A 13729-nucleotide genomic window follows, 5' to 3' on the forward strand; every position below is an offset into this window, starting at 1 on the left:
AACACATTTGCACACATTTTCATTCTGTTCAAAAGTTTTCACCCTCTACCTCTTAATGCATCATGTTTCCTTCTTAAGTATCAATGAGTGTTTAAACCTTTGTAGTAGTTGCATATGAGTCCCTCAGTTGTCCTCAGTGTGAAAAGATGGGTCTCAAAATCATGTAGTCATTGTTGAAAATGGTTCAAATACACAAAAATGCTGAAAACCACAGAATTTGTGGGACTTGAAGGATTGTTTTGAAGAACAACGGGCAGTTTAACTGTTCAGGACAAACAAAGGACTCATAATCAAACTATCACTAAAAATATATATATCACAGCTGTGGATCATTTAGGTAATAACACAGTATTAAGATGTAAACTTTTGAACAGGGTTGTTTTTATAACTTTTATTTTCTCTTGTTGACTATATGTAAACATCTTTTATGTGAAATATTTTATTCAGGTCAATACTAAATAAAAAATAACATGCATTTTGTATGATTTTGGTCAAATAATTGGTGTATGTAAACTTTTAACTTCAACTGTAGTTAATATGATAATTCTACTAAATCTTTATGGGTTCCAAATAATTTTTAATTGAATCAGTTAAAGGTTCCAATCAGGTATTAACAGACAAGCTTTTTACAGCCTAGAGACTTTGAAATGTCCGGAATAGGTCTCGCTATTCTTCATTACCAAGATTAGTCCGGGTCAACAGGAATCACAGAGCCTGAATCCCGAAGGATTAAGTCATCAACCAATGAGTTGTGAGTAACACAGGTTATCTTGAGTCTCTATTTGCTATTGATTTTGTGTGTGTGTGTGTGTGTGTGTGTGTGTGTGTGTGTGTGTGTGTGTGTGTGTGTGTGGTGTGCGCTTTGATGGACACAGAGCCTTGAGTTTATGCACTCAGTTCAGCATCTGCTATGAATTGGATTTTTCTTAGTAGTCGATATATGTCAAAGCACATATCCTGTCATTTGTGTTCATGAAAGAAAAAAAATAGCTTGAGGCCACAAAATTGTGTATCCAATCCCCGGCTGTAGTAGAAAAGTCAAAGAATAACCATTGGGCCAATATTTTCAGTTCTGAAATGCTTGTAGCCAACATTAATTGACTAAGAATGCAATGCTAAATATAGTGTCAAAAAATAATTAAGGGTTATGGCCAATTCAAACAAAGGACTTAATGAATAGTCGAATAGTGAATAGTCTGGTTAAATAACCATTTGTGGACATGAGAGTGCACAGTGAGTCAGTAATGTCCCTTAACACAGCTCTCAATGGTCCATTTGCCTGAGTCCCAGTTATCTACTTATCGACCTTGTCACCAGTCCATAGCATTGACTCCCACTTTGTGGATGTGTTGGCATGAGTGGGTGTGTCTGTGTGTGTGAGGCTGATTAACTAGAAGAGGGTTACAGATTCATTCTGTAACATGTTCAGTTTTTGTCCCGTGTCCCATAGACCTGTGCACCTCAGTGATTTCCTGTATTGATGAGTCCTTTTGATTTGCTTTTCTCCTCTCCATCTGTGCACTGCTACTAAGATCAGGTAAGACTTTTTACCAAGCTTGTATTTTTTAAGTCTAAAAACAAAATGCTCCATGTAGTAACTCTTTTTAATAATAGAAAATGAGGTGATCCATTGAGCAGCATGAAATGCAATATTATTTTTGCATGTTTTTATCTGCATTTTGGTTGTTTGGGTGTCTCTGCTGCTAGTGTAAGTCATTGTTTGCACGTTTACTCTTTACAAAGTTGTGTTTTTTAATGTTTTTGAATTTTCAGCAGCCATTATTTCAGTCTTCAGTGTCACATGATCCTTAAGAAATCATTCTAATATGCTGATTTGGCGTTCACCTAACATTATTTAGTATTATGAATGTTGAAAACAGTTGTGCTACATAATATTTTTGTGTATGTAATAAAGAAAAATGAGGTGATCCATTGAGCAGCATGAAACTGTGTTAAGATTATGTGACTTTGCTGTAAATTTTGTGTTTCTGTCTGCATTTTGGTTGTTCGGGTGTCTCTGCTGCCTGTGTAAGTCATTGTTTGCACTTTTTTAGTCTTTACAATGTTAAATAAATGGTAAAATTACACCGATTTGGTTTACTGTGGCTCAAGGAAGCTTCAAATGCAGTTGTTTTTACACTGTTATAAAAGATATCTATTCAATTTCAAATAATAGAAATTAATAGAATGATATTAGAAGCATCATGTGACACTGAAGACTGGAGTAATGACTACTGAAAATTCAGCTTTGCAGAAAATAAATTACATTTTAAAATATATTAAAATAAAAACTAGTTATTGTAAATAGTTTATTGCAAAGTACTGTATTTTTAATCAAATAAATGCAGCCATTTTGACTTCTTTCAAAACCTTATCAAGCCCAAACTTTAAAACGGTAGTGTGTGTAGAATAAAAGTTAGAAGTAGAAGCAAAACAATTAAAAATTTTAAGCAGCGATGAGCGCTGACATTTATCTGTACTCATTTTAATGCATGAGATAATCTTCAGATTTGATAAGATAAAACGCGTATTATTAATGAATCAGATTATAATTACCATGATGAATATATTCATGTTTCTTGTCGATGGCTTTCTCTATAGATCCTATTTAAGGGGTCCTGTGAACAGGACCTATTTCATGCATTTTAAACACTGATTGACACGGCAACGTTCGGTTAGATGTTTATTTTAATAGCTTCATCCCACGCTGGCAATGAAAAGTAACATGTTCATGGTGAATTAACGCTGACAATATTATAAATTTAAGTGTTTTTCCTAAACTAATAAGCAAGTGAAACAGCGTCAAGGAAAATTACCAATTAATGTTTGTCAATGTGGGTCTGTATAGACAGAGTGCGAGTGCCTGACGTGGGAGGTTAACAAAAGGAAAGTAGAACGACGCATGCAGGAAGAGAGAGAGAGGACACTGGGCCAGTGCTGTAAGTGGGTTGAGTACAAATGGGGACCCATTGATTGAGCCTGTGAGTGAGAATGGCCAACAGCATTTCTCTTTCTGCCCCTTTCACCATTGTTCTCTCTCTCTCTTGCTCTGCTGGCCATCGGGTGTGAAGGACACCAATGTGACAACTAATTATCCAGTTTGGAACCCAACAGAGCTAATCAAATGCAGCACCATGCCTCCTTATTATCATCTACAAGTTTATGATTCCGCACTTGAACAAGTTTAGAACTGATCTGTGCTAGAATTATAGAGCAATCCTAAATAAACATTAGTGAAGCAGGAAAATTTGGAAGGAAATATATATATTAGCTTTATTAAAAACTGTAGATGACTTCAATGAATATCAATTATCATGTTGTTTTAGTAGTACATACATTTATTTAAAACTTTGGGGTTGGTTATTTTTTTAATGTTTTTATTTCAGTCTTCAGTCTTCACATGATCCTTAAGAAAACATTCTAATATTTGCTGTTCACATACCATTATTTAGTATTATCAATGTTGAAAACAGTTGTGCTGCTTATAATTTTTGTGGATTTCGTTTTTTAATGAATAGACAGTTCAAAAGAGCAGCATTTATTTTAAGAAAATCTTTAATAACATTATAAATGTTTATACTGTCAACTTACAGTTGAGGTCAAAAGTTTACATCCCATTTTCAGAATCTGCAAAATGTTATTTTTTTTACTAAAATAAGAGGGATCATACAAAATGCATGTTATTGTTTATTTAGTACTGACCTAAATAAGAAATTTCACTTAAAAGATGGTTCCATATAGTCCACAAGAGAAAATAATAGCTGAATTTATAAAAATGCCCCCATTCAAAAGTTTACATCCCCTTGATTCTTAATACTGAATTACCTGAATGATCCATAGTGTTTTTTTTTTTTGTTTTTTTTCCTTGTTTGTCCTGAACAGTTAAACTGCCCACTGGTCTTCAGAAAAATCTTTTAGGTCCCACATTTTTTTTTGTGGATTTGATCCCCTTCCAACAATGACTGTATGGTTTTGAGACCCATCTTTTTACACTGAGGACAACTGAGGGACTCATATACAGCTATTACAGTGGGTTCAAACACTTACTGACACTCCAGAAGGAAACACAATCTATTAAGAGAGACGGGGGGTGAAAACTTTTTGCATGTTAAGATTAACTATCTTCTGTAGCCTCTGAAGGGCAGTACTAAATGGAAAAAAAATAATGATATTTAGGAAAAATAAGAAAAATGTCCACATCTTAGTTCTGTCCAAAAAGTTTTCACCCCCAGCTCTTAATGCATTGTGGTTCCTTCTGTAGCATTAGTGAGTGTTTGAACCTTCTGTAATAGTTGCATATGAGTCCCTCAGTTGTCCTCAGTGAGAAAAGATGGATGTCATAATCATACAGTCATTGTTGGAAAGGGTTCAAATACACAAAAATGCAGGAAAACCAAAGAATTTGTGGAACATGAAGGATTTTTCTAAAGAACAGCAGGCAGTTTAACTGTTTAGGACAAACACGGGACTCATAAGCAACTATCACTAAACAAAACAACAACAAAAAACACAGCTGTGGATCATTCAGAGAACAACACAGTATTAAGAATCAAGGGGTAAATATAAAAATAATTAACATTTTGCATATTCTGAAAGGTAGATGTAAACATTTGACCTCAACTGTAATCAATTTAATGCATTCTTTCTGAAAAGAAGTATAAATTTCAAAAACTTTTGAATGGTAATGTGTTTTATTTCAAATTGCACAGGAGTTTGATTTAGAAAAATAATAAACAATTTACACAGTGTAGTGTTCACTAAAAGTCTATTGCACGTTTATTGGATTGTGTCCAGAATATGTGTAAAGCCTGAGGCAGATGTAATTCAATTTCACTGTTGTAATTAAATCAGAGTAATTCAGCTCCTATAATGCAGACGTTTAATTTGTGCTCAATAATGGTAAATGCATATCAAACTAATAACCAGTGAAAAATTTCAAGTGGATTTTAGTGAAGGGAAGAGACTGGCCTTGCAGCTGGACTGCACGAGTTTTCCTCTGGTCGTGTAATTATGTATCTTTCCATCGGTCATTTGTTCTGTTAATTATTTCACTATTGATCTGTTATTGGCAGCGATTCAGCAAGCAGCTCAATGCCCAGTGTGTGCCACTGCCGCCAGTCATGCCCCTGACCTTTTGTTATGCATAATCAAAACTCAAAACAAGAGATTGTGATGATGTGAAATATTTTCAAGATGTTACAAAAATACATTTGGTTTGCATTCCTTTTGCATTCTTTGGCATATTTATCAATATTAAATTATCTTTTTTGTATCATCGCAGGATGGACCATGATCGAGGCATGGGCAACAGTCGTTACCGGTATGAGGAGGAGGAGGGTAAGTAGCCATAGGCTGCAAACCACACACACATATTGATCAGGCGATACAACAATTGTTTCAAGTGTATTTTTTAACTAATTTAGGACATTTTACTCTAAAAAGATGTTAAAAACTGAAGACAAAGAATATAAGTCAATAAAACAAATAAAGCTTTTTTTTATTAATTTTGCCACATTAGATAAAGTTACAAACAACATCAAGTCATAAAACTTTATAGCAACTGTATGTAGTTTTGTGTATTTGTATGACTTTAAATACCTCTACAATTAAGTAAGTGGAATAACTTACAGAAAGTAGCTGTAAAGTGACCACCACATGTCTCTCAAATTAAATTGCCGTCCAATCAATTCCCAATTGACAAAATCAAGTCTTGCTCTACATTTTCCTGTTCGAGAAGCCATTTTACTTGAAATTATATATCAAAATGGGGAAGAAAGGACTGTGGCAATAGCTTAGTTTATATAAGTTTGTAGATACAGCAGTGGCGGCTGGTGCTAAAAAAATTTAGGGGGGCGCACACAAAATGAATCACATTATTAATATAGGCTTTATTATCAGTAAAGTAATCATTAAACATTTGTAATCATCCAAAAAAATATAAGCCATTTATATTAATGTGATTCAGAGATGAAGGCCATAATACTAATGTTATCCACACGAGGGAGCCACAGGATAAATCTCAGTTTTAAAGACAGTGAAAATAAATTGATTTGTAGTAAAACATTGCATATAAATTAATTTTCATAAAGTTATATATAGTCCAATATAATAAGTAACTTATGCAAAAACTGTAAATACTAAATACTTGTATACCATTAATTGTTTTGAACTAATTATAATGGTATTAACAATATATTTGTCAAGTTGGTAGACATAACTGAATGTATGTCCAATTAAAGAAGGAACACTATATATATATATTTTGTGCTTATAATAATACTAACATAAACACTCACAATTTACTTGAAAAAAGACGTCTATTGTGTAACTGCATCATCCACATAAACCATTGTACCCCTACGATCGAGTCAAACTGCATTGTTTTAGTTACTTTCTGTGTAGTTGCCCACAACGATTTGGTGACAGGACTTTGAAATAAAAAACAGGGAAAACGATATAAGGCATGACTTACATTGCATCTAGCGAGCAACCTTTATCCAAGCTCCATGATTCGTAAGTTTGTTTTTATTTTTTTCTTCATTTGAAAGGCTTGTGGTAGTTTTTTATTTTTTATTTTTTTAGATAAAATCGAATTTACTTTCATGTCGGAAAAGATATTGCACATATTTGACAGTCGAGAACGGTCCAATCAAATGAGGACAAAATGAATAAAAACAATATTGATTGGCTAAGATCTTAAGTAGGAGGGTCTGGGGCGCTCTGCTCTGCGCCCCGAGGACAATCTGAAACAAGCCAATCAGAGCTCAGCCTCAAGTCACATGCGTTTCAAAAATTTACAGAACTAATAGACACCCATTTGGCCGGCGTCCCGCATACACGAACAAACGAAAAACAGTTTGGATTTTTTAAATTTTTAACAGGTTCTAACATAACTACCAGTCGAATAGTATGACAAAATAATGCAATTTCGAGATTATTTTGCAATATGTATTAGACTTATTTTTTTACATGTTAGTAGTCTTCTTCCTTGGCTAACTTGAGGGGGGCGGTGCCCCAGTGCCCCCTATTGACCAGCCGCCACTGAGATACAGTGAGGGAAAAAATTATTTGATCCCCTGCTGATTTTGTATGTTTGCCCACTGACAAAGAAATTATCAGTCTATCATTTTAATGGTAGGTTTCTTTGAACATTGAGAGACAGAATAACAAAAAAACAAAAAACAGAAAAACACGTTTCAAAAAAGTTATGAATTGATTTGCAATTTAATGAGTAAAATAAGTATTTGACCCCTTTGCAAAACATGACTTAGTACTTGTTGACAAAACCCTTGTTGGCAATTACAGAGGTCAGACATTTCTTGCAGTTGGCCACCAGGTTTGCACACATCTCAGGAGGGATTTTGTCCCACTTCTCTTTGCAGATCCTCTCTAAATCATTAAGGTTTCGGGGCTGATGTTTGGCAACTCAAACTTTTAGCCCCCTCCACTGATTTTCTATAGGATTAAGGTCAGGAGACTGGCTTGGCCACTCCAGGACCTTAATGTGCTTCTTCTTGAGCCACTCCTTTGTTGCCTTGGCCATGTGTTTTGGGTCATTATCATGCTGGAATACCCATCCACGACCCATTTTCAATGCCCTAGCTGAGGAGGTTCTCACCCAAGATTAGATGATACATGGGGAGGGTGTTCATAGGCAGCATTCCTCCTCCTCCAAACACGGCGAGTTGAGTTGATGCCAAAGAGCTTGATTTTGGTCTCATCTGACCACAACATTTTCACCCAGTTCTCCTCTGAATCATTCAGATGTTCATTGGCAAACTTCAGACAGGCCTGTACATGTTCTTTCTTGAGCAGGGGGAACTTGCGGGCACTGCAGGATTTCAGTCCTTCACGGCGTAGTGTGTTACCAATTGTTTTCAGTGACTATGGTCCCAGCTGCATCGAGATCATTGACAAGATCCTCCCGTGTAGTTCTGGGCTGATTCCTCACCGTTCTCATGATTTTCGAAACTCCACAAAGTGAGATCTTGCATGGAGCCCCGGACCGATGGGAGATTGACAGTTATTTAGTGTTTTTTCCATTTGTGAATAATTGCACCAACTGTTGTCACCTTCTCGCCAAGCTGCTTGGCAATGGTCTTGTAGCCCATTCCAGCTTTGTATAGGTCTACAATCTTGTCCCTGACGTCCTTGGACAGCTCTTTGGTTTTGACCTTGGTAGAGTTTGGAATCTGATTGATTTATTGCTTCTGTGGACAGGTGTCTTTTATACAGGTAACAAGCTGAGATTAGGAGCGATCCCTTTAAGAGAGTGCTCCTAATCTCAGCTTGTTACCTGTAAAAAAGACACCTAGGAGCCAGAAATCTTGTTGATTGATAGGGGATCAAATTCTTAGCAAATCAATTTAGTGTTTTTCTGGATTTAAAATTATAGACTGATCATTTCTTTGTCAGTGGGCAAACATACAAAATCAGCAGGGGATCAAATTTTCCCCCTGACTGTATGTACTTCAGGGTTAACCTTCAAAAAAAAAAAAAAAAAACTAGACCAGAAACAGGCTTTTTGCCCTGTGTCACACACATCCTCCTATATGCCATCTCAAAGAGATAGAAAATGAAACATTGCAAAAAGCACATTATGTTCAAATTAGCGAAGTTATTATTACTGTGCCAGTAGCTAAAACGTTTTCACATTTCCTCTCACTTTAACAATTAAACAGACAGTTTTTCCTCTTCCACTTCACATCTCATAAAACACAATAAGAGCAGGGATAATTACAGTTGTGACATGAAATTACAATAGCAACTGGTCCCTGAGAGAGAAAATAACTTATGAAATGTGCTTTTGACAGTGAATCTTAGGGGTGTTCTCTGTCTTAACACTAACATTCAAATGTTTTGAGTAAAACTATTAATTCTTATATTTAAACATTTATTCATTAAGTAATTTATTTCTGTGGTGGCAAATCTGAATTTTCAGCATCAATACTCTTAGTGTCACATGATCCTTCAGATATGATTCTAATATGCTGATTTGGTGCTCAAGAATACTTATTATTATCAGTGTTGAAAACGGTTATATTTGTGTGCAATGTGTGTTTTCAGCAATTGTTTTTCTCTAATTATTAGATGAATTATCAGTTAAGAGTGAACTCAAGCAGTAGACCTACTTTGCTTAGTCATTGTCTTTTAGTAATTTGTACTGACAGAACTGTAAGCTTGAAGATTTTATTGCAAATTAACATAGACCATTTTTTGATCGTACAATGTCAATATTGAGGGTTGCTGTGTCAATAGTTAACCCAGATCATACCACTTTGGTCTTGTTCATGTTTGTTCGAGCAAGCAGGACATTTTCTGTGAAGCATGAAATTACTTTTCAAAATCAATGACATCCAAGACATTGAACAATATGTTGTTAATCTTAACATAAAGTGTTGTGCCTTCCACAGACCATCAGTCTATCTACATTGGTGTGCCAGTGCCCCGCGGTTACCGCCGCAAACGCAGGAGGAGACGTTCGTCCATGTCGAGTCGTGATGCAGATGTAGAACGAAGACTTAGACACGACCATCACAGACACGAACACTATGATTGTGATGACAGAGACCGGTACGATCTCGAGGCGGGAGGCCTGGATCAACCAGAACACAATCTGCCACCAGATATCAACAGAACTAGTGAGTCCTTAATCAGTTCTGAAACAGATGAAGTCATACGTGTTAGTGATTTGTAAAGTGTGTCCTGCAATGATATGTGACCCTGGACCACAAAACCAGTCATAAGAGTCAATTTTCTGAACGCTGAATAAATTAGCTTTTTATTGATGTATGGTTTGTTAGAATATGATATTTCAGCTGTTTGAAAATCTGGAATCTGAGGGTGCAAAAAAATCTAAATACTAAAAAAAAATCACCTTTGAAGTTGTCCAAATGAAGTTCTTAGCCATGCATTTTACTAATATTAAGTTTAAAATTAAGTTTAGATATATATACAGTAGGAAATTTACAAAATGTCTTAATGGAACATGATCTTTACTTAATATCCTAATGTTTTTTGTCATAAAAGAAAAATCGATAAGTTTGACCCATAAAATGTCTTTTTGGCTTTTGCTACAAATATATCCTTGCTACTATAAGTTTTATTTTACTTAAGTTTTTAAAACTACTAAGTTTTTTTATGGTCCAGGGTCCATATGATGATTTCTTGTGATTGAGCGGGATATAAACTAAAAACTTCACCAACACAGAACTTTCCACATACTTCTTTATTGCGAATATGGTGATCCAGAATTGTGATCCAAAAAACAGGTAGAACTATGGATTTTATGCATATAGGTGCAAAAGATTGAAACGGTTACATTTCAAATGCCCTGTGAGACAATAGACTCGAGGAAATGCATCTGTAAGTGAGAATGCAAATTCAGGGGGACTATAGGAAGCAATACCGCCATACATTTCTTTGTTTGTGTGTGTGAAATGGAGTTTGGTTTATCGGATATACCCCGCACCCTCGCTCTCAATATCATACTGTGCTGAGGGCTGGATAGAATCGTCACCGCAGAATAGAAGACCATGAAAAACAATTATGGTGATGCATCTCTAAACGCTTGAGAATAAACAACTTGCGGGGCATCAAAGTCAACAAAGAACAGAGAAATAACCACACGTTCAAAGGAAACCACTTTTATTTGTTACTTTTATGCTAAATTAGCACACTAATAATACTTGTCCTGTATAAAATGGGCCATATTTCAGGTCAAAACAACATCTGAATTGCATTATTTATGAGTTCTGATGCATAAGGTACATTCAGAATTGACTTGATCGGTAATCCTAAACCCAGAAGACATTTAGAAATTAGCCATGGATTTTCTAGGGAATTTACAATGGGTTTTCAGAGCGGTTGTTTTTGATTTATAAAGAAAATAAGGCCTTTTATGATGTACAATCATAGCCAGGGCTGTCTTTAGAGTGGTGCAACTGGTGTGACCACACTGGGCCCCACGCTTGAGGGGGCCCTGCAGCGAACAAACAGTCCTGTTGTCAGGTGTTATTTTGATTATATTTATATTTGCATACTCTTATAGTAGTCATTTTGAATTATTTTAAATTTAGATTAAAGAACTAGTTCCCTTTAGAACAAAATTTGACAGATAATTTACTCACCCCCTTGTCATCCAAGATGTTTATGTCTTTCTTTCTTCAGTTGTAAAGAAATTATGTTTTTTGAGAAAAACATTCCAGGATTTTTCTCCATATAGTGGACTTCAATGGTGCCCGTGAGTTTGAACTTCCAAAATGCAGTTTAAATGCAGCTTCAAAGGGCTATAAACGAAGAAGAAGGGTCTTATCTAGTGAAACGATTGGTCATTTTCATAAATAAATTTTACAATGTACGTTTGTACACCACAAATGCTTGTCTTGTCTAGCTCAGCGTTGCACATGTGTACTGTGTGCACTCCCATTCAAGACAGTTAGGGTATGTCGAAAAACTCACATCTTATTTTCTCCTCCAACTTCAAATCGCCCATCTCGGCAGAAGTAAAGACCCAGTGTTTACAGTGGTTTTTGAGTGTGCAAAGGTGTCAAACATCCTTCACACAAAAGGCGATATATTAAGATTTTGGGGGAGAAAATGAGATTTTTCGACATACTGTCAGGTAACAGGTAACTGTCTTGAACGGGAATACACAGAGTACACATACGCATCGCAAAACTAGACAAGACAAGCATTTTAGGTTAAAAAGTATATAAATATTCATTTACTTATGAAAACGACAGAACGTTTTGCTAGATAAGACCCTTCTTCCTTGGCTGGGATCATTTATAGCCCTTTGAAGCTGCATTTAAACTGCATTTTGGAAGTTCAAACTCGCAGGCACTATAGAAGTCCACTATATGGAGACAAATCCTGGAATGCTTTCCTCAAAAAACATAATTTCTTTACGACTGTAGAAAGAAAGACATGAACATCTTGGGTGTCAAGGGGCTGAGTAAATTATCTGTCAATTTTTGTTCTGGAAGTGAATTAATTTGTGAACAAGTGAATTTTTTATACACCTGTCGAATCAGCTGTGGAATGTTTGTTACATTTACATTTATTCATTTGGCAGATGCTTTTTTCCAAAGTGACTTACAGTTGAGGAAAGAAAGGAGTGATTCATCAAAAGATGGCAATAAACACGAGAAGTGCCCATTATGCAAGTGTTAGCAGCTTATGTTTTAAAAAAAAATCATGTTTGATTCATTAAGGGGAGACACTGCAGGCAAAAACGCTGTTTTTTCATGCATCTATCTATGAGATTTGGGGCTTTTTGGTTTTTCATAAAGTGTTTTTTCAGACTAGTGGAAAGAAAACATCCAAAAAACACTGATAAGTGTTTCTTTTATAGCACTTTATCTGTTTGTGTCAATAGATTTTAATTACAATCCATATTTTTAAAGGCTTTTTTCCTCAAAATTATTTTTTTCTCCTGCACTGAGCCATAAATCTCCACTTCAGTCGCACTTACACACTCCACTTTACATTTTTATTTCTGTCTATATCCTTTTTTACAGAGGGATTTGTTCATATATAATTTGCTTGATTTTATACAACATTTTATTCCCCCCAAAATGTTCATTAAATAATGGATCATTTGCATATTTAAACCTAACATTTTTGAAAACTTGTAATACAAAAAATGTTTGCAATTATCAAAGTAATCAATTAACTGGGTAAGCAAGGCGACAACTATTAGTTAATTTTTTTTACCCTATTCACCCGCAGTGTCTCGCCTTAAGATACATAATTTTTTTGTCTTGAAACAAAACATGAGTGTTTTTTAAAATAATTCGAACATAAGCCTTTTTATTTATCATTTTAAAAAACACCATGATAAAATCCATAGGAAATTAAAGGGATAGTTCACCCTAAAATGAAAATTCTGTCATTAATTACTTACCTTTATGTCGTTTTAAACCTGTAAGACCTTCGTTCATATTCAATACACAAATTAAGATATTTTTGATTAAATCCAAGAGCTTTCTGACCCTTGGACAGCAAGGGTACTACCATACGGTACTCTCATTAATGGCAGCAGACTGTCAGAGAAGAGAAGAAATTATTGAAGTCTAAATTTTTGTTTTCTTTGTGCACAAAGTATTCTCGTAGCTTCAAAAAATTAGAGTTGAGACAATGTCACATGGACGATTTTGATGATGTTCCTACTACGTTTTTGTGCCTTGACTGTGGTAGAACCTTTGTTGTCTATGTAGGGTCAGAAAGCTCTCGGATTTTGTCAAAAATATCTTAATTTGTGTTTCAAAAATAAACGGGTTTGGAATGAAATGAAGGCAGAATTTTTATTTTTGGGTGAACTATCCCTTTAATGGAAACCCATGGTGAATTAGCTTTCCTGGTTTGCCTACAAATTGACATCATGACTGAGCAACTCTATGAGATTTTTTTTTTAGCACTTATGCCTCTAACATGGACTAAAACAGGCCATAACCTCCTTGGCAGCTGACATGAAACTCAATGTTATTGATCTTCCTTCCCTCACTTACTCTTCATCATCACACTGCAGCTTCAACAGACAGACTGCCATTTGTAACCATAAATATTTAAAAAGAAATCTTTCATTAATGAAATCAATGCTAGATTCGTGCATTAATGAATTTCTATATGAATTTTTAATAGTTCTGCGTTTAACTTCAATATAGTCAACAGCTTCTTAGTAATCACTTGTTCACATTTCATATTGCTAAATTATAATAATTGAAGT

The 13729-nt window shown here is 35.1% G+C and overlaps 1 protein-coding gene across 1 annotated transcript in view; it reads left to right on the plus strand.

Moving 5' to 3' along the window:
* The first annotated feature begins 9419 nt into the window (after positions 1-9419).
* The window catches only part of slc4a5a (solute carrier family 4 member 5a), a 53143-nt gene continuing 48833 nt past the window's right edge, over positions 9420-13729 (plus strand). The window contains exon 1 of the mRNA XM_073839947.1: positions 9420-9641. Coding sequence (XP_073696048.1) covers positions 9488-9641 — 154 coding nt within the window. The 5' untranslated portion in view covers positions 9420-9487. The remainder of the gene's footprint in view (positions 9642-13729) is intronic.

This window comes from Garra rufa, chromosome 5 (assembly GCF_049309525.1).
Source record: "Garra rufa chromosome 5, GarRuf1.0, whole genome shotgun sequence".
Classification (NCBI taxonomy): Eukaryota; Metazoa; Chordata; class Actinopteri; order Cypriniformes; family Cyprinidae; genus Garra; species Garra rufa.